Raw genomic sequence first — 25,867 nt, forward strand, 5'->3', positions numbered from 1 at the left:
AGAGAATGGTCCGAAAACAGATAATATCCAATGAGCGGCAGTTCTGTAGGAGCAAATGCCTTGTTGATGCCAGAGGTCAGATGAGAATGGCCAGATAGGTTCAAGCTGATAGAAAGGCAACAGTAATTCAATTAACCACTCGCAACAACCAAGGTGTGCAGAACTGCATCTCTGAATGCACAACACATTGAACCTTGAGGTATCAGCATCAAAAGATCACACCGGGTGTCACTCCTGTCAGCTAACAACAGGAAACTGAGGCTACACTTTACACAGGCTCACCAAAATTGGACAATCTAAGATTGGAAAAATGTTGCCTGGTCTGATGAGTCTCAACATTTAGATAGTAGGGTCAGGATTCAGTGTCAACAACATAAAAGCTTGGATCCATTCTGCCTTGTGTCAACAGTTCAGGCTGGTGATGGTGGTGTAATGGTGTGGGGGATATTTTCTTGGCACACTTTGGGCCCATTAATACCAATTGAGAAATTTGTCAATGCCACAGCCTAGCTAATTATTATTGCTAACCATGTCCATCCCTTTATGACAACAATGTTCTGATGGCTTATTTCAGCAGGATAACGCATCATGTCATAAAGCACAAATTATCTCTGACTGGCTACTTGAACATGACAATAAGCTCACTGTACTCAAATGGCCTCCACATTCATCAGGTCTCAATCCAATAGAGCACTTTTGAGATGTGGTAGAATGGGAGATTCGCATCATGGATGTGCAGTCGACAAATCTGCAGCAACTGCGTGATGCTATCATGTCAAATTTCAATTCTGAAGGCAAAAAGGAGGTCCGACCCGGTACTAGTAAGGTGTACCTAATAAAGTGGCCTGTGAGGGTATTTTGGTGCATTTAAACAAAACAGATTTATGAAATGGATATATTTATTAAAATAATATTTCAGTCACAGAACATCTTTAAATATAGAAAGATAATACATATAAATCCTTGGGAAACATTGAAAAAATAAACTATTATAAACAACAAAATATTAATAGGGCGAGGCAGTGGCACAGTAGGTAGTGCTGTCGCCTCACAGCAAGAAGGTCGCTGGGTCGCTGGTTCGAACCTCGGCTCAGTTGGTGTTTCTTTGTGAAGTTTGCATGTTCTCACTGCCTTCGCGTGGGCTTCCTCCGGGTGCTTTGGTTTCCCCCACAGTCCAAAGACATGCGGTACAGGTAAACTGGGCCGGCTAAATTGTCCGTAGTGTATGACTGTGTGTGTGGATGTTTCCCAGAGATGGGTTGCGTCTGGAAGGGCATCCGCTGCGTAAAAAATTGCTGGATAAGTTGGCGGTTCATTGCGCTGTGGCGACCCCGGATTAATAAAGGGACTAAGCCGACAAGAAAATGAATGAATGAAATTTCAATAATTTCAACAGTCTGTTGAATTTTGCTCTTTAAAAAAATTTTTTTTTTAAATTATTTTTCTCTATTTTTCTCATTGTAAAGCTTCCGATAGAGCATATTATTTTAAATTAGAGATTTGTGATGGGTGAACTTATGTATGTTAAGCACTGTACATGTTTATTGTGCTTTTTTTGCAGGAAGTGAAACCATGAAATGCGTCAGAGTTTGGCTGATAACCCTTTTAGAACCCGCCTATTTGCATGAATGGGTCAAATGGTGAAAATGGATGGAGTAAACAACTCACCTACTCAAAAATCACCACGTTTGATCTCGTCTGAATATAAATGAACTTGAAATTGCTTGGTGGGGGGGAAAAAGATCTGTGAGTGAGCGGTTTTCAGTCAGTGCTCAGCGCGGTTAAATTAAAAGGGCATCTCCTCCATACCTGCAATGATTATGACACCTGCTGTGTTTACAGAGGATTTGTTGACTAATGGTCCGAAAAGAAAGTGACTATTAATAATAGATGAAGAACACTCGGTATTCACAAATAAAAGCGCCAAAAATGTGCTTGTTGCTCTACTGTTGTATGAAGTTATTATTTTTGAAGCGATGAAAAAAACTGTTTTAAAATGCACAAACGTGACACTTTGATTTGACGTTCGGTAGCTTGTATTATATTGTATTATTTATTGAATTGCTGAAAGGAATAGTTCACCCTAGAGCTGAAAATTTGCTGTTGATTTACTCACCCGCAGGCTATCTGAGATGTAAGTGATTTTTTTTCCTTTGGTAGAACATTAAAGAAGATTTGGAGCTGAAACGGTGGTCATTAGTGATTTGTAAAATGCATGCATGGCAGTTGGCACTTTAAGAGTCAAAAACTAAAAAACAAAAACATGTACAGTCAAAAAAAAAAAGAATTCTCTTGGCTTCAGATGATCCACTGAGGTCTCATAAAGTCAAATATTATCTGTGCATGAATACTATTTAGTTATTTTTCTTCAGCTTAGTCCAGTGGTCTCAAACTTGATTCCTGGAGGGCCGCAGCTCTGCACAGTTGACTCCAATCAGCTCGAACTCACACGTGCTTAATAGTCTCTAGTAGTCAGAACACCTTGATTTGTTGGATGAGCTGTGTTTGATTAGCGTTGGAGCAAAACTGTGCAGAGCTGCGGCCCTCCAGGAATCGTGTTTGAGACCTATGGCTTAGTCCCTTATTTATGTATCAGGGGTCACCACAGCAGAATGAACCGCCAACTCTCAAGCATATATTCCAGCGAATGCCCTTCCAGCCACAATCCAGCACTGGGAAACACCCATACACTCTCACAATTACACACACACACACTCATACACTACGGACAATTTTGTTTTTCTCAATTCACTTAAGGTGAATGTCTTTGGATTGTTTGGAAAACTGGAACGCCTATGCGAGAGCTCCAAACTCTAAACATTAACTGGTCCAGCTAGGATTCGAACCAGCAACCTTCTTACTGTGAGGTGACAGTGCTAACCATTGAGCCACCGTGCCACTGAATGAATATTATATACAGCATTATTACCTGTGATAAAATCCTTGGCTAATGGTCCTTGTGAGCTTTACAGCTTTTCGTTTCTTTTGCTTTATAAGAAATTTGTGTATTGTCAATTGTCAAATGTATTCATTTAGCTTTACCTGTATATATTTTCTGACTCTCAAAGTGAGGGTAGCCATAGAGTTGCATTGTATAAATCACCACGGACCACAGTTTCAGCTAAAAATAGTCTTTAATAATTTAAAGGAATAGGGGAATAAGTCAGCTACTTCTTGAATGGCCGGAGGGTGAGGAATGGAGCAGCAAATTATTATTTTTTGAATACCGATGGCATTCCAGTTTTAAACATTTGTGCATAGCAAAAAAATACAGATCAAAACAAAACGATATAATTAATATTCATTCATTCATTCATTCATTCATTCATTCATTCATTCATTCATTCATTCATTTACTTTCCTTCAGCTTAGTCTCTATTTCAGAGGTTGCCACAGCGGAATGAACCGCCAGCACATGGCATAACTATTCCAGCATATGTTTTATGCAGTGGATGCCTATCCAGCCACAACCCAGTATTGGAGAACACCCATACACACTATAATAATAATTATTATAATTATTTACATGATTTTTTTTTATATTTCCAAAATAATATTTTAAAAAGTTCTCAAGTTCATTATTATTAGCCCCAAACTATTTTTGTTTTCCAGACTGACCACAGAATAAATTAAAATTAAAATAAATTAAAAGCCTAGTTAAACTAATTAACCTAGTTAAGCCCTTAAACTACACTTTAAGCTGAATACTAGTATCTTGTATCTGTCTGTAATAGAATTAACTGTCACCATGGCAAAAACAAAATAAATGAGTTATTAGAAATGAGTTATTAAAACCATTATGTTTACAAATCACAAATATTTTAACCCTTGTGTGCTGTTGGGGATGCTTTTATCCACTCTAGGGTGATTTTGTGTCTGAATTTGGCCATAACATTTTCTGTGTTTCAGCTAGCGGAATGGTTTTTGGTGACAAATCTTATTTTGACACATATTTTAAGAAAATACTTTGAATTTTAACTCTTTAATTGGCAAATTCATAAATGATGTCACTGATTTGGTAAAAAAAACACACACACACACATAAAATTACTCATTTTCTGTATAAAAAGTAATTGTGGACTGGATTTTAAAATTTTATCAAAGTCTTGGACATGTGAAACAACGTTGCCTTTGCTGTATTGTATTTGATTTATTTTCATTTTATTTTCTCCTTAATTTAGTGTTGGTGGCTGTTTTTGCCACTTTGACTTCCATTATAACCATGCATTTAATCATTTAAACATATTATCATGCATTTTTGATTGTTGGTGGTTTTACCTGTTGGGAAGAGGTACCATTTGTACTGTTGATTATCAGATGGCACCATTAAACCTTTAGCAAAAAAAAAAAAAAAAAAAAAAAAAGCTTTGTTTTGTGTATGTGTGCCTGTGAGTGTGTAAGAGTGACCTTTATGCACTCCTCCGGTTTCCTCCCACAGTTAAAAAACAAGCACCCTAAACAATTAATCCAAAATATTTTAGCCAATCTCTGAGTACACTTTCTCAGCATCCATACCTGACACTTAGCTACATTAAGCAGGAAGGTGAGTCATCGAGATCTGCCTGAGCACAAACTCCCCTCTCGCCTTGCAATGGGAGGGAGCCCAGGGCTCGAGGATCTTATAAGTTCAGGGCTCTCTCACGGGACAGTACACCAAACTAGCTTTATTATCAATCATCAGCTAAGTGTGAACTCTTGAAAATTTTCTATGTGAAACTGCTTTGACACAACGTACATTGTAAAAGTTCTATACAAATCAAGATGAATTAAATTGAATTTTGCTTTTGCGTTGAAATAAGAACATTTTACTTTTAGAGATTATTTTGCTTGTTTTAAGGAAAAACTCACTTAATTTTGACTTAATATTTCTGAAAAAAAAAACTATTTTTGCTTGTCTATAAAATGCTTCTTGATTTAAGAATTGTTCGATTTTTTTTAACTAGAAACAAGACAAAAAACTCTAAGTAAGAAAAGCATTTTGTGCCGCGTACAGTATAAAAACCAAAAAATAGCACTAATCTGCCTGAAAACACTCTTCCGCAAACCTATTTGATCCTTTATCGTACACCATGTTCAGAGCCGCCACAAGGAGGAAGTTATTGATTGCATTCGGGAAACTAATTATGGATCACATTGAATTGGCCTGATAATTTATGCCACTTTGTCCATTACACGAGTACTTAAGTATGCTGGCAACTTTTCCCCCGCTCTCCACTTTTCCTGCAGTTGTGTGCTTGCTTACACTGCACTCTCTGCTGCTTTCCATGGCTCAGCTATAATGGCTGGTAAATGTTTGCTTTCGCCTAAGAAAGGTGACTGATCTGGTGTCAGTGTGACGTGTAGCTGGTGGCTAAGCGCAGTTGAGACATGACTCTCTCCAGAGGCGGCCCTCCCTCAATATGCCGGATGAACTTTGGGAAGGCTCTGTGCTGAATAGGCAGAGAAAGAGGGCAACATGCCAGCTGGAGACCTGCCCTCTGTGCCCTCTTGTCACCACACACACACACACACATATACACACAGTCACAAAAAACGAATGCATAGCAGCGCTTCACAGAACTCGACTTCAAAACACGCACAATGCATTAGATCCACAAAAACAGAGCTTACCTTTAAATTGTGCACACACCCACACACACGCAAAACACAAACAGCATTTATAGAGGATCATAAATAATGTGCTGACATTTTTTTTCTTCAGCGAGGCAGAGAATAGTCATCGGTTGTGAAAAGCGGCTCTTTGTGCGGGAGAAGTGTGCGAATTCTAGATGGGTGACTGGGCAGTAAAGGTTAGTCCTCTGCCCGTATTCTGCTGGCTGAGCTACTGAAATGTCACACTTTCTGCATGCTGAAGGTCACTGTTGCAGGCTGGAGGAACCGCATGCTGACAAAGAGAGCGACATTAGGGGCTGCGGGGAGGGGAGAGGGGGACCTCCACAATGGGACCATCACTGGAGGAAAACTCTGGGTAAGCAAAAAAAGAGCTGGGTTGAGGTCACGCACACACTGACCGGTCTCCAAGAAACAAGCACATCCATCTGTCCATCAACATGTTCATTTATCATCCATTTAGCAATTTTCTATCCATTTCAACATTTATCAATCCATTTATTCAACATCCACATATCAATGGGTGAATCTAGCTAGCTAGGCATATAACTACCCATATTTCTATCCATCCACACATAATTCAGTCCATACACCTGCACACTTACATGTCTACTGTCCACATACCAATGTATAGATCTAACTCAACTACCCATTTTTCTATCTAACAATTTAACCAATAATTAAAATCATTAAATAGTCATATATCTATTGAACATCTCACCATAATTCTATCGTTTCATCCATCAGCAATCCATCCATTAAACAATATTTATTTCCATGCTTCCATCCATCCATAACAAACTGCGGTCATACATTAAAAACACGTACTTGCCCATTTAAAACGGCGGTGGTATAACCCTTGGGGGTAATAGCCACTTTGAACTCTCACCTACTGTACCGCTGCATGAAACAAGCTAGCTACAATATGCCTATCCATCCATCCATCCTAATTTCAGTCCATCTATTAATAATTCATCCATCTATCCATCCATACTAATATCAGTCCATCTATCCACCCATCCATCCATCCATCCATTAAAATATCAGTTCATCTATCCATCTATCCACCCATCCACCCAAATTTCAGTCCATTCTCCATCCATCCATCCATCCATCCATCCATCCATCCATCCATCCATGCATTCAGTCAAATGTCAGTCCATCTATCCATCTATCCACCACCCACCTATCCATCCATCCATCCATCCAAATTTCAGTCCGTCCATCCATGCATTTATCCAAATTTCAGTCCGTCCATCCATCCATTCATCTAAATTTCAGTCCATCTATCCATCCAAATTTCAGTCTATTTATCCATCCATCCATACTAATTTTAATGCATACATTCATCCATCCATCTATATTTTAATCCATCCATCTATCCAAATTTCAGTCCATCCATCCATTCATCCACCCATCCATCCATCCATCCATCCATCCATCCATCCATCCATCCATCCATCCATCCATCCATCCATCCATCCATCCATCTATCCATTTATCCATTCAAATTTCAGGGCATAACTCCTTCCATCCATCCATCTACATATCAGTCCATCCAATCAAATTCCAGTCCATCCATCCACCCATCTACCCATCCATCCATCCATCCATCCATCCATCCATCCATCCATCCATCCATCCATCCATCTATCCATTCAAATTTCAGGGCATACCTCCTTCCATTCATCCAAATTTCAGGGCATACATCCATCCATTCATCTCAATTTCAGTCCATCCATCCATTGCAATATTTATTTCTATTATCTATTGCTTCCATGCACCAATAAATATGGAAATGCATCCATTTACTGTTTCTGTCTAACTATTAATCAATCCATCTAACCACATTACTTCCATCAATGTCTGTCTATTCATCCAGTTTCAGGTTTTCATTCAAGCAAATTAAAATTTGTCCATTCATTCATCTACCCATCCATTAACCCAACCACCTTTACATCCGACCATCCATCCATCCATCCATCCATCCTTCCATCCGTCCATTCATCCATCCATCCATCCATCCATCCATCCATCCATCCATCCATCCATCCATCCATCCATCCATCCATCCATCCATCCATCCATCCATCCATCCATCCATCCATCTATCCATCCATCAATCCATCCACATACTGATGTACAAATCTAGTTATCTAACTAGTATATCTCTACTAATATTTTAATCCATGTATACAATTGTATAACTCTTATATATCTACCATCTACCCATATTTCTGTCTATCCACCCATAGATCCATCCATTCATTTTTACATTTATTAATGAGTATACTATCAATAAATCTACTCTCTGTACATCCATTAAACCATATCATACATGTATAGCTACCCATTCATCCGTCTACCCATAATTCAATCCATCTACACCTCTACCATTTGCCTATCTGTCCATTTATGCATCCACGGATTTCATTCTACAAATGTTTATGTATATTGTGTTTGTGCATTAACAGAAATCAACATAGATCTAAGTAATGATAGATTCCAATAGACTATATAGATAGGTTTTAATGTTTACCTCTTGTAGTATATCCACGTTGTGTGCATGAAATAGTTGCTTAATTGTCAAAATGTGCCACCAGGAACGCATTAAATAAACATTGAGGTTTTGGTCAGCAATTTCAGCCCTGAAAAACATCCTTACGTTACCAAAGGTTTGTCTATTATTCCACGATCAATCTTTGCATTTTGCATCTATCTATTTTAACCACAACACCATCAACATAATGATGACACCAAAGATAGCAACCCCTCTCTGGAAAGCATAATGAAGCCCAGATGAACAGAAGGGCAAGAAAGAAAACGTGGAAAAGGGGTGCAATGAGCTGGAAGACACATCTATCCAAACAGTCCCTCTGAATACAAACGACAAATAAACCAGAAGAAAATTTGTAAACAAACAAAGCAAATAAAGACCAACTTATCTTTTTGATTCATGCGATTCCATTTTGACACTGAAAACCATGTGGAAATTACCAATTAATATAGCTGTCAAATGAAAAAAATGAGAAGGGGCTGAGATATAGTAGATTCAGTCTGTGCCGATGAGCAGGCGCAATAATGTCTCTCCGGCTCTGTGTTATGAAGGTGCAAGGATGGTTCATGCATCTTTTCAGACGTATATAAGCGTGTCCTCATCAGCATGCGGTTCCCGGCTCATCCAAAAGAGCTTCACCGTGGCAAATGGTTAAAGTGTCTTTGCTCCTCTCATATAGACACCTCATCAGCAATATTGAGTCTGCTTATTGTCTTGCTCTGCAGAATTGAAAAGGTTACTTGCCATCTCCTAGAAAAATAGCTCCTGTTGATGGGCTTCTCCTTGGAAACAAAAAATTTGCTAATTCATGGGGTGTATCGAATTTTTGGAGAAAATACCAATAACGCTTTTTTTCCATGTGGCGTTTGCTAATGAGTATAGAGTTCAGAGGGAAAAGGCTGACGGAGGTGAAATTCAGCCAATGATTTTCTTTCGCCGAAGAAAAAGGAACCTATCAGTGCAACAGTAAAGAGAAACTAATGTAATCCGGCAATGCCATGTGCAACATTCATGCTGCCATTTCTAATTTTCCTCCACATGCAGTCAGTCACACATAATGCAATTGTAACGTATGAACAATTTATGAGATGTTTCACAGCACATTCTTTAGAAATCTGTCAGAGCGGTGGCCTAGCTGTTCATACATATGCTCCAGCACAATTAAGCGACAGTTCAGCTAAAAATGAAAATTACAGGGCGATACGGCAGCTCAGTGGTTAGCACTGTCGCCTCACAGCAAGAAGGTCACTGGTTTGAGTCTGGGCTGGGCCAATTGTCATTTCTGTGTAGGTTTTCTCAGGGTGCTCCAATTTCCCCCACAGTCCAAAGACATGCACTATATGTGATACGCTCATATATTGGTATATTTTGATATTGGTCATAGTGTACGTGTCTCTGTGTGTGTGTGTGTGTGTGTGAATGTGAGAGGGTGTTTTCCAATTCTGGATTGCAGCTGGAAGGGCATCCGCTGTGTAAAACATATGCTGAAATAGTTGGCAGTTTATTACGCTGTGGCGACCACTGTTAAATAAAGACTAAGGTGAAGGAAAATTAATGAATGTCATCTTACACCTGCATGACTTTTTTGAAAGAATGTTGGAAACCTTTAACCATTGACATCCATAGTAGGGAAAACAAATACCTTGGAGGTCAATGGTTTCTTGTTTTCAACATTCCTCAGAACATCTTCTTTTGTATTTTTCAAAATAATATAGATTTTTCACCTTTTAAAACTAAATGACCTCATCTTCAACAATTTCAGAATACACATGTAAAAGGTTTTGAGGTCACAGTATACAAAAAAAAAAAAAAGTTTGGTCACATGATAAAAATAGCTGTAACTCAATAACTATTAGAATAAATAACACGCTCAAACACAAAACAGTTTAAAAAAATATTTAAAACAACTTTGTGCACCAATGATTATTGGTATAAAAGAAAAGAAAGAAACATTTTCCAAAATATCTTCTATGTTTAAAAAAAAAAAAAACTTTCAAACTGAACTATGGACACTTCTCTTTTTTTAAATTTTTTTACATAACCTCTTTTAACAAGTCATCTAAAGTTAAACGGTTGGATTTTTACCATATTTGAACAGATAAGCTCATCTCTAGGTCTGGTGGAAGCACTTTTAGCTTAGCTTAGACCAGGGGTCACCAATCTCATTCCTGGAGGTCCAGCGCCCTGCAGCGTTTAGCTCCAACTTGTCTCAACACACCTGCCTGGGTGTTTCAAGTCTACCTAGTAAGACCTTGATTAGTTTGTTCAGGTGTGTTCGATTAGGGTTGGAGCTAAAATCTGCAGGACACAGGACCTCCAGGAACAAGTTTGGTGATTCCTGACTTAGACCATTGAATTGGATTAGATCGTTAGCATATCTTTAAAAAAAGTTTTGATAATGTCCTTTTTCAAAGGCCATGAAACCCCCCTGTCTCAGCCTGGTGTTTTCAGACCTCCAGTTTGAAAAAAGTCAGGAAAGTGGGTGATTCCAGCTTTGTTTAGATGGGAGGGAAGAGTAGCGAAAGAGGGAAAAGTTGGGATGAAAAGGTGAGTTTCAGTCTACAATGCACTACAGCTGATTTTCACAGCGACAACACAGACACAGACACAGGGGAGATAGACAGTGATTCGAAGAGCAGCATTTACAATGGATCTGAGAGCTGTGTGGAAGTGGAGAATTTTCAGTCCAAAATATTGTAGTGGTATTACAGTAAACTGAGTAACTAAATCATTGTCTTAAAAAAAAAAAAAACTGAAAGAGTACTGCTGATGATACTAACTAACTTTGCCATCTGAATAAACATAAACAAAGAACATTGATCATACACTTACCAAACTCGTAGAGACAGGACAATCAACATGAACTGGAACTGCATCGTTTTTTTTTTTTTTTTAAAGAAGACAAGTAGCAAATCCGGATTTCACCATTTACAGGTTCGAAAGCTCTCAGGTAAAAAATGTTCCTGACATACATATTGTCACGTGTTAGCAGACCACTGTAATCCACACATGTGGGTCCACACACAAGCTGTGCTCTCATCGTAGGGAAATGAAAACAAAACCTTTCATTTATAAACGCAACACAGATGACCCATGGCTCCAAACAATTCTTCTATTACTTGTTTTGATTACTGTTGGCAACACAATACAATGTCTCTCTGAACACTGTAACAGGTAAAAAGAGTCTTCGAAGCTATATCATGCATATTAATGAAGTTGCATCTCATTCACAATAGAGTGCGCTGAGAGTCTTTCTCATGAATAATGAACAGATGTGCTGAAAACTCAATGATGTCACTTTGTACCGACTGGTACAGACAGCCAATCTCCATGCTGGAATTTACACAATGATCTCATCGCCGTGACGTTGCTTCAAAATTTCTTTTTAAACCAGAATAATGAATTTGCTTAAAACAACACAAAAACAACCAATTTTCACTTGTTAGCTAAATATATGTGTCCTGAAAGTGTTTTTAGCAACGTGGGAAATATACATGACAATCAACATCTCAAAAAATGTGTTTTGGTGTTTCGTGACCCTTTAAAGTGAAACCATACTGTCATTGCACCTTAATAATCAAATTTGCTGCTGTAGCAGGCTGTAGCAGGCGCAAGGATATTAAACAGTGCTGTTACATAGTTACCTTGCTACGCTGTGTAATTTCATTGAGCCTGCTGCAGCCAATGATCTATCCTAAGCTAAGCTCAAAGTGCTGAATGCTAACTGTTTAACTCTTGGTGACTTGTAAAATAAGCCTGTTTAAAAAATGTAGTGTTCCTTTGAGCCAAGGTTTTTGCAATGTATATATCGAAAAAAACGAAAAGTTCCCAAAATAAAAGGTCAAAATATTACTAAAATAGACTAACAAATAAGCAGCATTACATCAGATTGAAGTGTATTTTTAATTAAGGCCAACGTGGTACTCACAAGAGAGAAGTCGGGGGCATTTTGGCACAAGAGTCGAGGAAAGACGGCCTGCCTCTGCCCTCTCTCCTCTTCTTCAAAGACGTTACCGTACATAAAGCCATTCATCATGGTGGAGTGGGCATGGACGTCGATGTAAAACTCCAAACTCACTTTCTGTAAATCAGACAAAGAGAAGATATTCTGTAATGTTCAGCAGACATGTAATCATATAAATCATTGCTGAAAAAGGTCATTTCCCCATTGTATGATTTTAACTAGTACAGTGCAATGTGCCAATATGGGCCAATATCCATAAATGTTTGTATGCTTCAGATTGATATGTTGCATGTGGTCACCTAATTTAAGGACATTTCAAGAAGTCACTTAAGGATTAAGGGCATTTATGTGTCTATGGACATTTTGTAAACAATCCCATTAATGCTGTCCAACTGCAAATGTTCGACTTTATTTGGTAATTATTGATCTGTGCAGGCTAGAGAATTGTACACTGATTTTCTAAAAGTTCAAACCTAAGAGAAATTTGCAAAAAGCAGTGTTAGAGGCAAAGTTGATCTGAATGAGCGGATCTAGCAATATAATTATATATCTAACGATATAAAGACATAATTTTTTGTGTTTTCATGAAACATCTTGAGATGTAAAATATGACAAACCAACATTTCTTTCAAATTTCATACAGACATCTAGACATCATATGTCAAATGTTCATACTAGGTCAGCCTCCAGAAATCTAATAAACCAATGCCCTAAAAGACAAAGGTGGCACCTTGAACAAAGAAACTAAATGCTAAAGTTCAGATCACATGTACTAATCCTAGCAGGCACAGGACGTCAACATGACGTCAGATTGATGTTGTACCCTAACATCGTGGGACTCTGCATTTTGTTTGGAAATGAAAATCGCGTCAATGTCCAACATCGGACAGACGTTGCATTTCGGTTACTTTCCAACGCAACTCAGAAACAACCAAATATCACTTTCTAATGATGTTACAGCTTGATATTGTGTATAATTTACCAATATGACATCTATCAGAAGTTGGATTTTGGTTGCCATACCTGGCAAATAAATGTCAGTATTTGTCATCAACATGACGTTGGTTTAAGATGTTGGCTCGACGTTGGATTTTGGTCACTTTCCAACACATTCTAAAATCAACCAAATATCAATGTCATTTCATTTTTGGACGTCAAAATAACATTGTCCTTAGACACTGGTGACATAAATCTAAATCAATATTAATGTCTTATGACGCTGTATGTATGCTGGGATAGTTATGAAGTTAAGGCAATAAACTTTTTGTTAGAACTTTATCATGTGGCCAAACTTTTATTTATTTATTTTTTGTGCTGTGACCTCAAATGGAACTTTTATTTGTCTACGTTGTTCTGAGATTGTTAAAGATATCTTTAAAGATTTTGTTTAAATGGATATTTCTTCCAAACAAGTGCTCTTTTAGAAAAAGAAAGAAAAAAATAAGATATTTTGAAGAATGTGGAAAACAAGTAACCATTGACTTGGAAGTGTTTGTTTTCCCACTATGGATGTCAATATTTACAGGTTTCCAACATTCTTCAAAAAAAAACTCAAATTGGTTTAGAACAGGTCAAGGGCGAGTAAATTATGGGCATAATTTTCATTTTTGGGTGAACCCTTCAAGAGTTATAACCATTTTAGTAAAAGTAGCTCAACCAACATTTTGCAATCAATCAATCAATCAATCAATCAATCAATCAATCAATCAATCAATCAATCAATCAATCAATCAATCAATCAATCAATCAATAAATAAATAAATAAATAAATCATCAAACAAACAAACAAACAAACAAACAAACAAACAAACAAACAAACAAACAAACAAATCAATCAATATATAAATCAATCAATCAATCAATCAATCAATCAATCAATCAATCAATCAATCAATCAATAAATAAATAAATAAATAAATAAATAAATCATCAAACAAACAAACAAACAAACAAACAAACAAATCAATCAATATATAAATCAATCAATCAATCAATCAATCAATCAATCAATCAATCAATCAATCAATCAATCAATCAATCAAATCAATCAGTCGACCCATAAATTCAATCAATCAATCAATCAATCAATCAATCAATCAATCAATCAATCAATCAATCAATCAATCAATCAATCAATCAATCAATCAATCAGTCCATCCATAAATTCAATCAATCAATCAAACAAACAAACAAACAAACAAACAAACAAACAAATCAATCAATTAATCAATCAATCAATCAAAAGATAAACCATATTGGAATTTTCTCTACTACTTTGATTCAGATCCAGATTCTGGCTGAAAACCTAGAATTAGTTCAGAACAAGAGTATTGTATAAGATGGTTTATGAATGCTACAAAATGACTGGTTTGTCATAATAAACTTTCATTCCTGACGTAGGATAAAAACAACAACAAAACATTTTGGTATGAAATGGCTGTGTAAATGTATAATTAGATGCAATACCATTTTTCAAAACCCCCTTTTGTGTTCCACTGAAGGAAGCAAGTCGCACAGGTGTGAAATGACATGAGAGCGAGTAAATGCTGACAGAAACTTCATTTCTGCGGTTAACACAGACAGTGAGAGATCGACTGTCCGCAGAAAAACAGAGCAAGCAAACATCTTAAATATTAAACTATCAAACTATGCTGTGGTTTCACATCAGTGATGCTCCGAGTGCAAAAAATAAGCGCAGCATTATTCATCAGGGTCCTGCGAAAGAGCAACAACACTCCTGGGTGTTTTATAGAACAGCTGTCACAACTGCCATAGTTTAGAGCGATTAATTCATGTTCCTGAGTCAGCAAGCTAAGCAGGCACGCCTCACTAGCTCAACCGCCAGCCGCATTTCAGCCATTTTAATGCAGAATAAATGATTAATATGGACCGGGAAACACATACAATAATATTTGTCAGCAAAAAAAAAAAAAAAAAAAAACCTCAAGGAGAAGAAATTCAATTCGTGAACAAATGGCAAAGTGACACCTCAAAGAAACATCTTAACACTGAAGACTAAAAGTGTGGCATATAAAGGAGAAAGACAAAAAAGACACAATTCTTCACATATGCCGCTACACGCCATTTTGGCTCTTTTCTCTCTTATAGTGAATAAAAATGTACTGCCACTTCAGATATATATCTTATATGTATATTCTAAAATTGTTGAAGATATGGGGCGGTTTCATACACCTGGCGCATTAGGCACAATATGTGTTTAGCACGATTTGTTGCTATTTTTAGATCAGCGAAACAGTAATTTCCATGTTTTGTGCCAAGTTCGAGTAGTTATTGTCATGTGATTTGCGTTTGACAGGACAGACTGTACCTCGCATTCGTTTCATACAGATTACAAAACAAACAAAAACCTTTTGTTTTCAAGTATAGTTGGATCAATTGAAAGCACAGATTTCAAGCTTTATGTGCACGTAATTTTTATGTCTGTGAGGCAAGTATTCGCTGAGATTCCAATGTGTTTGATGACCACAAAAACGTTCATAAAAGCACACATCTGGTCCGAGCTTTTCCCTTGAGAAACAACAGTCTAAAGCGATTGATGATTGGGTTCTGTACTAGTAGGCGGGATTTCATTCGCTATATTGACCGTTACATTTTTCCCCATTCAAAACTATACGAGTGACAAGTCTTGTGCATTCTATTTGCTTATTTCACAAAGCTGCCATTTTAAAAAGGTATATCAGCACTGTAAACATTGCAATTACATGCTGTGGACTACAAACCTCCAGCTGTTGCCACAATTTTAAAGTGCAGTTGTGGTGTAAGCATCACTTTAATACCATTCAGTTAAGTTTAATTTAAACAATTAAAAGCATATTAGGCATCAAACAAAATCCCAATCTCTTTTAGAGTATTATGCTGACTTCAGTTCATGGCACCAGGTAAACACCATGGGGTTCAGCTTCAGTATGTAACAGGGTGAGTGATAAAACAATGCAATCTTCTGTACCTTGTGTTGTCTGTAATAGTGTTGTCCTGGTTAATCTTAAAAACGTCCATTTCCCGCTAACATTTAAGCACCATTGAGTGCGTTCTTAAACACAGCTGACTTGCCGTAGTGTTTACAAGTACTCAACAGTAATGACTTTGATTGGCCATGGAGGTCATCAGTTTACCGCTCTTCAACAAGTGCAAAGATCAGTCGAGTCATCAGTGGACACGGCCAATCACAGTCATTTCTGTTGAGCACTGGTGAATACAATTGCAAGGAGTTAGTTAGTAAGAAATGTAAATTTTTTTTATTTCAGTACCGATTGGTGCCAAAACTCAGTATCATGACAAGTCTGATAGAGTGAAAGAATCTGTTTTTTAACTTAAGTTTGATAAATGGCATCTAAAACGTGTGTTAGGGAAAGAAAACTTTGTCCCTTAACTTAGCTGAAAATAAGATCTTGATATCCCTTTGTATTTTTTCTATCCATTCGGAACAGACTTTCGGATCATTCGGGTGGTGAAATTAAAAGTATGTGTCACTTTCTATTCGCTGATAAGATATAAAGCTAGGTACGCAACGTTCCTGTGTAACTCCAGGTGATACTTCTAGGTTTCTTCCCACTGAAGCCTCGATTTCACTTTAGGAATGGCGGCCGCATGAAATCAGTCTAGTCTTTGAGATACTGTACACCAGGGATGTCAAACTCAGTTCCTGGAGGGCCGCAGCCCTACACAGTTTAGTTCCAACCCTGCTCCAACACACTTACCTGTAGGTTTCAAACAAGCCTGAAGAACTCAATTAGTTTGATTTAATTACGGTTGGAACTAAAGTGTGCAGGGCTGCGGCCCTCAAGGAATTGAGTTTGACATCCCTGCTGTACACCCTCAACACGTCATTTTGGCTCCGTGTTCTCTTACAGAAAAAAAAAGTTGATGTCTCACATGTATTATCTGAGATTGTTAAATATATCGAATTCAATTTAAGAGTTATAGCCTTTCTAGTAAAAGTGGCCTGTACCACTTTGAACATTTTGACATATCATGACGAATGTAAATGCAGAAAAAATTATTAATTTTATTTTTAATTACAAAAGTCTTAAGAAGAAGAAATTCAATTTGTAAACAAAGAGCAAAGTAGCACCTCAGAGAAACTCAACACACTGAAATCTCAACACACAAGACCAAAAGGGTGACATACAAATACATAACAAAAAGACTCAATGCTTCAGATACGCCTCCACACGCCATTTTGGCTCTGTGTTCTCTCAGTTACAGTCTAACAGCACTGCAGTGCAGGAAACTGCCGCTCCATCATGGCTGCCACATCATTAAGCTCGCGCTTGGCAAGATGATGAGAGAGACACTTGTGTGTGGTTTTGTGTGGAGAGAGGATCACGCTGAGGTGTCTCCACGCGGAGGGCTGCCGTTTGATGCGCTCGTTGCCGTGTGGGTGAGAGAGAAAGAGAGAGAGTGAGTCACAGAGCGTCGTTGACAAGGCATCAAAAGGAGCATCCTGCTTCACGAAACTATATGGCAACAAAGTAATGGCCATTTTGTTTGAGGCTGCCTGTCTTCCTCCATTCATTGTGTACATTGTAAGCATCTGATGCAGGTATAATAGGGCCCAATCCTCTACCCTTTGACCCTCTCCCGCGCTCTCACCGTCTACGCCGATCCTTTTCTTTCTTCATTACGCATTCGGAAGCGCACCTCGAATCCTGTGGGTCGCTGGGAGAGGGTGGTAAAGCAGAAGAGCGAGCGAGAGAGAAAGAGAAACATCAGGAGTCAAAGAGCGGGAGAGAGAGGCAGAGCGGGGGGAGCAATCGGGCAGCACCCGGTGCTTGAAATTCCGCTCACAGCCAAAGCAATTTCCTAGTGAGCGCAGGGCTGTCAGGCCTCTGATGGCAGGCGGTGAAATATGGTGGCTGAGAGTGGGGCGGCTGCACGCATGCCAGTCTGATGGATGGAGCCCGCAAGGAAGAGGGAGAAACAACACACAGACAAAAAAAAGAGAAGGAGGAGGGAGAACGAGAAAGAGAGAGAGAGAGAGAGAGTGGTCACTGTTAAGGTAGCTCCATCAGAGGGGTTCCCAGTGCGCAGAAGAGGTGGGCAACTGTCTAACCGCCCACATACTCGCTTACGTGCATTGCAAAGTCAGGGTGGAGCCGCTGCCTTTACTCACATTCACACACTTTTATGACCTTTTCTCTAGCTCAAAGAGACGCTTAAGATCACATGCTGTGTAATGGCACGGTACGCATGAAGAGCTGGGCTCCTCTAGAAAGGTCCGTTGGCTCATTTTGCACCGTTAACAACATAATTAAGAGTGAAAATGAAATGCTTCATTCTGCAAGAGCTGCTCTCTAGCTCCAGGTAAGAAGTAACCTTTCAACACTGATCTGGGACCAGGTGGCTTCTGTCAGAGTGCTGAGCTCAGGAAAGACAAAGAAGTGACTAATGGTATAAAAATAGAAATTTATACCTGGATCATTATTATTCAGGACAGTTTATGCTCTGTTAATTCATATACATACATACAGTTTGTTTGCTGTTTATTAGAAGATAAATAAAATTAATTAATTAAAAGTGAAAAAAAGAAAAAACTTCTTATATAAACACATATATATCTTATAAATATAAACAGTATATCTTTTATATTAATACATTTACTTAATACATTATATATGAATATATAGTGTATGTTTATATATATATATATATATATATATATATATATATATATATATATATATATATATATATATATATATATATATATATATATATATCCACACCCACTATGTATACAAATATAATGTATTAAATACATTTATTTATATAATGGCTCATTCACTAACGTCACTTTAGAGCCAGTATTTAAATGATTCTCTAACTTAATGTCTAAAGTGATGACAAAACAGGTGATTTTGCTCACATTTTAAGAATATAAGGCTGAACTGCATGATATGCCATCAGTCTAGAGACATTTCCCAGTATTTCTCTGTTGCAATTGGGAGGTCACAATAATTAACCGCAAAAAAGTCAATGCAGTGCAATCACTACCAGATTACTGTTGTGTTTGCAGTAAGGAAAAATGCTAAACACATGCAGGCATTTCTTCTTTCTTTCTGTTTACTGAACTAGTCTGCAGTAACGAAAACAAAGAACCAAAAAGTAACTCAGAATTATGCAAAGTGTGGCCAACAAAAAATACATACAGTACATTCCTGAGATGTCCAGTCCCATCTCACACTCAATACACTACAATTACTATGGTATAATTACAGGACTACAGCATACAAGAGAAATCGAGTTAAAGTGTCATTCAACAGATTTAAAATGATTTGATCAGCTGTAGTTTGTAGTTTTACACTGAATTTTTCTTCTCTAAGGATTTATTATGCTGTCTCTGTCGCCATCTTGTAGATGGACAATGTCAACCGTCTTTGCTCTGTTACAAAACAACTAAATTTTCGCCTAAAAAAAAGCCTCAAAAGTACATCATGTTGTCCAACAGCTGTTTGCTACTTGTGTGGGCAGAGAAATACACAAAAGTGAAGAGGCTGCAAAAATTCTGATATTGCTGAATATTGCACAGCTATCAGCCAATAATATTTAAGAACCAGACAAAACTGTTGTATATATACATTTATATACAGTTCAAGTCAGAATTATTAGCCCCTCTGTGATTTGTTTTTCTTTTTTAAATATTTCCTAAAGGATGTTTAACAGAGCAAAGAAATTTTGATAGCATGTCTGATCGTATTTTTTCTTCTGGAGTCTTATTTGTTTTATTTCGGCTAGAATAAAATACGTTTTTAATTTAAAAAAAAAAAAACGTTTTATGGTCAAAATTATTAGCACCTTTAAGCTATATATATATATTTTAAATGTCTACAAAACAAACATTGTTATACAATAACTTGTCTAATTACCCTAACCTGCCTAGTTAACCTAATAACCTAGTTAAGCCTTTAAATGACACTTTAAGCTGTATAAAAAATATCTAGTCAAATATTATGTACTGTCATCATGGCAAAGATAAAATAAATCAGTTATTAGAAATGAGTTTATAAAACTATTATGTTTAGAAATATGTTAAACAAATCTCTCCGTTAAACAGAAATTGGGGGAAAAAATAAACAGGAGGGCTAATAATTCAAGAGGGCTAATAAATATGTGTGTATAATTATTAGTGGGCGAGGCAGTGGTGCAGTAGGTAGTGTTGTCGCCTTACAGCAAGAAGGTCGCTGGGTCGCTTTTGTTTGCATGTTCTCCCTGCCTTCGCGTGGGTTAACTCCAGGTGCTCCAGTTTCCCCCACAGTCTAAAGACATGCGGTACAGGTGAATTGGGTAGGCTAAATTGTCCGTAGTGTATGAGTGTGTGTGTGAATGTGTGTGTGGATGTTTCCCAGAGATGGGTTGCGGTTGGAAGGGCATCCGCTGCGTAAAAAATTGGATTAGTTGACGGTTCATTCCGCTGTGGCGACCCTATATATATGTATATATATATATATATATATAAACGATATATAACCAACTTTTTAAAAATAGCACAATTTAATATTACATAATACAGTACATTACATGACATTTATACACTATTATTTAAATACATAAATTATTTTAAATTAATATAATTTCACCATATGGTTAAACTCATATGATCACTCAATTAAAAAAACTGCAAATTGCAAACCAATATTCTCAGCATGTACTTCCCTCATTAAAAAAATAATAATATAATAATTATTTATATTTAATTATTTATAATATTATAATTATATTTATAATAAATATTCAGGAACCACCCAGCTGTTTGTCTGGTATTAGAAAATCATCAAAATTTCTATACAATTTTCCTCATGCAACATCAAGGACGTCTACGACAGAAAAGTACAGTCACCATCCACAGCCCTCAATGTCAACAAACAGACAGCCAATCACACAGCCTTAATGTGCTGTCAATCAAAGGTGGACAATACTCCGCTCGCTTAACGCTGATTGATTGTTCAATTAGCACGCGTCTCTGACCTCTAGATTTCTTCATTTGAATTTGTAATTAAGCAATTAAGGGCAATTAAGAAATTAGGAATATGAAAATAGAGCATAATTCCAGTGTTGACGTGTTGAATATTCAAGTACATTTAAAAAAAGCGGCAAAGTTAATGCCAATCACACACTTCTTTTTCTTTTTGCTCGGCTGCATGTGAGGATAGCAGGCAAATGTCTATCTGCTCCTTTGAGTAGAAACGGAAGGTCAAAAGAATTTAGTCGGACGAGCACTTATCTAAGGAATAGTAATTAGTCTGGGCTGTTAAGGCCCATAAATGCTCTGCTTATCTGTATGAATTAAGAAATGGTGCTGATTTAAGCAGGATTAGAAGCTGATGCATTTAACCACAAAGCTCTTAGCATCAGCAATACCTATGAAGAGAGGACGCAACAGATTCTGCTCGCTCAGAAGTTTGTCCATCCGCCGCAGATGAGGGGAAAGAAAGAGTCTGACTGTTTCTGATAAAGCAAGAACTTGAAACACAGTTGTGATGTGGAAAATATTCTGATTGAGATCAAACGCACAATTACATGCAGAGTGAACGCAGAAACGGAAAGACCTGTGTGATATTTTTGCGTGAGCTTTTTGTTAAGTATGTTTCAGTTTAATGTAAAGAAAACTTAAAAAAAAAAGAACTCTTTAAAAGTTTTGTTACATTTTATATATTCCTGTCCGTATATTTCACTTTAAAAAAAAATACAGCTATTTCTTTTCTTTGCACTGAGTTATAAATCTCCATTTCAGCAGCTGTTTCTTATATCAAACATTATTCATATCTGTATTCTGACCGTTTTACAGAGGGATTTGTTCACACATGGTCTGAATATTTCAGAAACTGCTGATCTACTGGGATTTTCACAAACAACTATCTTTAGTATTTACAGAGAATGGTTCAAAAAAGAGAAAATATCCAGTGAGCGGCAGTTCTGTGGGTGCAAATGCCTTGTTGATGCCAGAGGTCAAAGGAGAATGGCAAGACTGGTTCAAGCTGATAGAAAGGCAACAGTAACTCAAATAACCACTCGTTGCAACCAAGATATGTAGAAGAGCATCTCTGAATGCACAACACATCCAACCTTGAGGCAGATGGGCTACAGCAGCAGAAGACCACACCGGGTGCCACTCCTGTCAGCTAGCTAAACAGTTGAGTTTTACCACTTTTAATTGCAATTCAGCCAATCTCTGGGTCTGGTTGAAGCACTTTTATCTTAGCTTAGCATCATTGAATTGAATTAGACCATTAAACCAAACTGTTTTGATCATTTTAATTTAAGCTTGGCTCTTAGTTCCATCACAAAGAACAGAAAAGGAAAAACTGCTATTGGCTAAGAACTATACTCTCATTTTGGTGTAATTATCAAGTAGGGCTGTGGAATTAATCGAAAATTCGATTTCGATTTTGGCTTCTAACGATTAAGAAAAACCATTAATCGAGATTAATGATTATTCCATTATTTACCGCCCCCTTTTGTTGCTCTTAAAAACGCAAACTAAACCGCATGCTCCTGTGTGTGTGTGCACGGCGCGCGCACACACAGTCAGATTCGGTCTTATTCGTGATGAGCAGAGCATCTAAAGTCATCTTAATGTGAGCGCTTTAATGGTCAAATAGGTGTAAAAATGCGGTGTTTAGTGATTATTTATATTAACTCTCATTTGTGTAGTTAACAAACGAGTTGAGGATCAAAAGAAACGTGAAAGCGAAACCATTAAAGTGACAGTGCGATATGCCGCCCATTTCAATCGTTATTAATTAAATAGCAAAAGGAGAAAATCCCTTGCTGCTCTTGACAAAAGGACTTTTATAGCTAAAGTGTTTTTCTTACAGTGAAGATGCTTAAAGCACAGTTTGTTTCATATTTTTATTCTATTGTATTTATTTCTCTTTCCTTTGCAGGAAGGAAACTGTATACAGTTATAACTGTAGTCAGAATTATTAGCCCTCCTGTATATTAGCAACCCTTTTCCTCCCCAATTTTTGTTTAATGGAAAGAAGATTTCTTTTCAAAACATTTCTAAACATAATAGTTTTAATAACTCATTTCTAATAACTCATTTCTTTTATCTTTGCTATGATGACAGCAAATAATTTTTGACTAGATATTTTTCAAAATACAAGCATTCAGATTTACAGTGCGATTCAAAGGCTTTATTAGGTTAATTAGGCAAGCCATTGTATAACAGTAGTTTCTTCTGCAGACAACAAAAATATACATTGCCTAAAGGGGCTAATGATATTTACCTTAAAATAGGTTTTAAAATATTTAAACCTGCTTCTAACTGAATTTTTTTTTTTTAATTTCTTAGGAGAGCTACTAACTTTGACTTCAACAGTAATTGTTTTAAATAATCGTGATTACAATTATGACCAAAATATATATCACATAAATATGATTTTTCCCAAAATTGAACAGCCCTATAATCAAGGAACTTTGTTGCCAATGTTGCCAATTCAATGTGACCACGTGCTTGGATTGGGAGATGCTAATGGTCTAATCCGATTCAATGATCTATGCTAAACTAAGCTAAAAGTGCTTCCACCAGACCCATAGATCAGCTGAATGGATTAAAAAAGGTTAAACTCAACCATACAAGTAAAGTCAACTTGATGCTTTTAAGGCAAAGGGTTTACTCAACATATTTTTAAGTAAATTAACTAATCACTTTTAACAGTGTATGCAATAAAATAACTGCTCATTCTGGGGCGGACTGGGACTAAAAATCAGCCCTGGCTCTGTAATCACACCAGCCCACATTACCACACCGACACAGCCCCACCCATGGACATGCACATTCACTACTTATATTGGTGCAAATAGTAAAATAAAATAGTAAAATAATATAAGCAGTACCATATGTAATATTTAAACATTTAATGTATTTGACTGGAACAAAAACAACCCATTTATAACAAATTTATACTTATTCATTTAATTCATTAGTTTTCTTTTCGGCTTACTCCCTTTATTAATCTGGGGTTGCCAAAGTGGAATGAATCACCAACTTATCCAGCATAGGTTTTACGCAGCGGATGCCCTTTCAGCTGCAACACATCACTGGGAAACACCCACACACACACATGCACTATGGACAACGGTGCAAGTTTAGAAGCAGATGCATTTAACCACAAAGCTCTTGTAGCACCACCAATACCAACGAAGAGAAAACGCAACAGATTCTGCAGCTGAGGACAAAGAAAGAGCGTTTGTGATAGAGTGAGAACTTGAAATACAGTTGTGCTCTGGAAATTATTCTGATTGAGGTCAAAACTCACAATTACATGCAAAATGAGCACAAAAAGGGAACGATGGCAGGCGTCTGCGTGCGTGATCTTTGAAAAGACAGCTCATCAGACAGATCAGATTATATCATGCTTTTCAGATGTTTGCCAGGGTGGAAAATGGCAGCGTTCCATGTAGCGCAACAGTTTTCATTCTCTACACTTCCTTCATTAGAGATGAAGCTCTGTGCGGACGAGGTTTAAAATATGAGATAAAATAGGTACTGTATGTAATGATAACATGTGACATGCCTTGATTTTTTTAAGTCACCAAGTGTCTTTTTTTCATGACATACACCTACATTTACACTGTAAAAATAGAGGGTTCCATACCATTTCTTTATGTAGTCTAACACAAATCGATATAGTTTTTGAAACAGTTAACTTAATTGTTTTTACAAATTTAGATAGATTCACAAAAACAATTGGATTGTCTCAAAAAAATGTCTATGCTGGTTCAACCAACTTGCATTAAATAGAAAAAAGTAAGTTTGAACAAGCAGCAAAAGTAATTATTTGCGTGTACAGTGTATAAAATGCTGGGTTCCACACAATTTCTTCATGTTGTCCCAACACAAATCGATTAAGTTAACTTAATAGTTTTTACATATTTAGGTGGATTGAACATAAAACAAAAAGTTGTCCCAAAACTAATTAAGAATAGTGTTGTTTCAACTCATTTTAAATAAGTAGTTTGAACAAGCAAAATTCTTTGAGGTATGCTGGAAAGTGTATACAGGAAATACAGTTATGACAAACATCCTTAAATGGTTGATTTTGCTGCAATGGAAAAATTTTGTACTTATATTTGGGTAAAATGTTGACAAACCCAACAGATGGAAAACACAGTGGTTGGGTTTGTCCATATTTCAACCAAATTTAAACTGAAACTACTTTTTTTTATAAAGATTTAGCAAATAATGACTCAATTAAAATCACACTAAACAAGTTAAGTGGTGTATGTGTGTATGCTTTTTTAAAAGTTCACATTTAGCTTATGATTGATTATAAAGCGTGTTTGGCATGCTGTCCTGGGAGCATGAAAATCCTCGAGCCTGGGGCTCATTTCCATTTGAAGGGCAAGAGGGGAGTTTGAGCTCAGGTAGGGCTTGACAACTCCCCTGGTTAGTTATGGCTTATGATAGATTTCAGGAATTGCTATGGTGAGCAACAAACCTGACTAAGGGTGTACTTACACTATGTACAGTTGTCTTGAACCGGGGCAAAGAGGTTTGCGTCTTTAATAAACTATGACAGTTTGCATTTATTGAACAGTAAGAATGATTAATAAATCCATATGAAACAGTCCCTTAAATGTCACGTCTCACTTTCAGTTTCGGGCTCACGCACGTTTTGTCACTTTCACACAAGCGTATCGCGCCAAAGCCCAAGTGAACCGCGCTCACCTCTTCCAACTGTGCCAGGGCCGGCCAAGTGAACCGTGCCTGA

At 37.1% G+C, this 25,867-nt stretch overlaps 1 protein-coding gene across 9 annotated transcripts in view; it reads right to left on the reverse strand.

Annotated features, from left to right (window-relative positions):
• agbl4 (AGBL carboxypeptidase 4) overlaps nt 1-25,867 on the reverse strand; it is a 685,205-nt gene that overhangs the window by 45,152 nt on the left and 614,186 nt on the right. For 6 of the 9 annotated variants that reach the window (XR_012383709.1, XR_012383713.1, XM_073909449.1 and 3 more), the window contains one exon: nt 12,096-12,248. Coding sequence is in view for 4 of the 9 variants with exons in the window: in XM_073909449.1 (XP_073765550.1) it covers nt 12,096-12,248 (153 nt within the window). In the remaining 5 variants the exon portion in view is untranslated. Of the gene's footprint in view, nt 1-10,202; nt 10,352-10,510; nt 12,249-25,867 lie in introns of those variants that run through there. The other 3 variants (XR_012383710.1, XR_012383712.1, XR_012383711.1) reach the window with 3 other exon arrangements.

The sequence above is a fragment of the Danio rerio genome, chromosome 8 (genome assembly GCF_049306965.1).
Source record: "Danio rerio strain Tuebingen ecotype United States chromosome 8, GRCz12tu, whole genome shotgun sequence".
In the NCBI taxonomy this organism is placed as follows: Eukaryota; Metazoa; Chordata; class Actinopteri; order Cypriniformes; family Danionidae; genus Danio; species Danio rerio.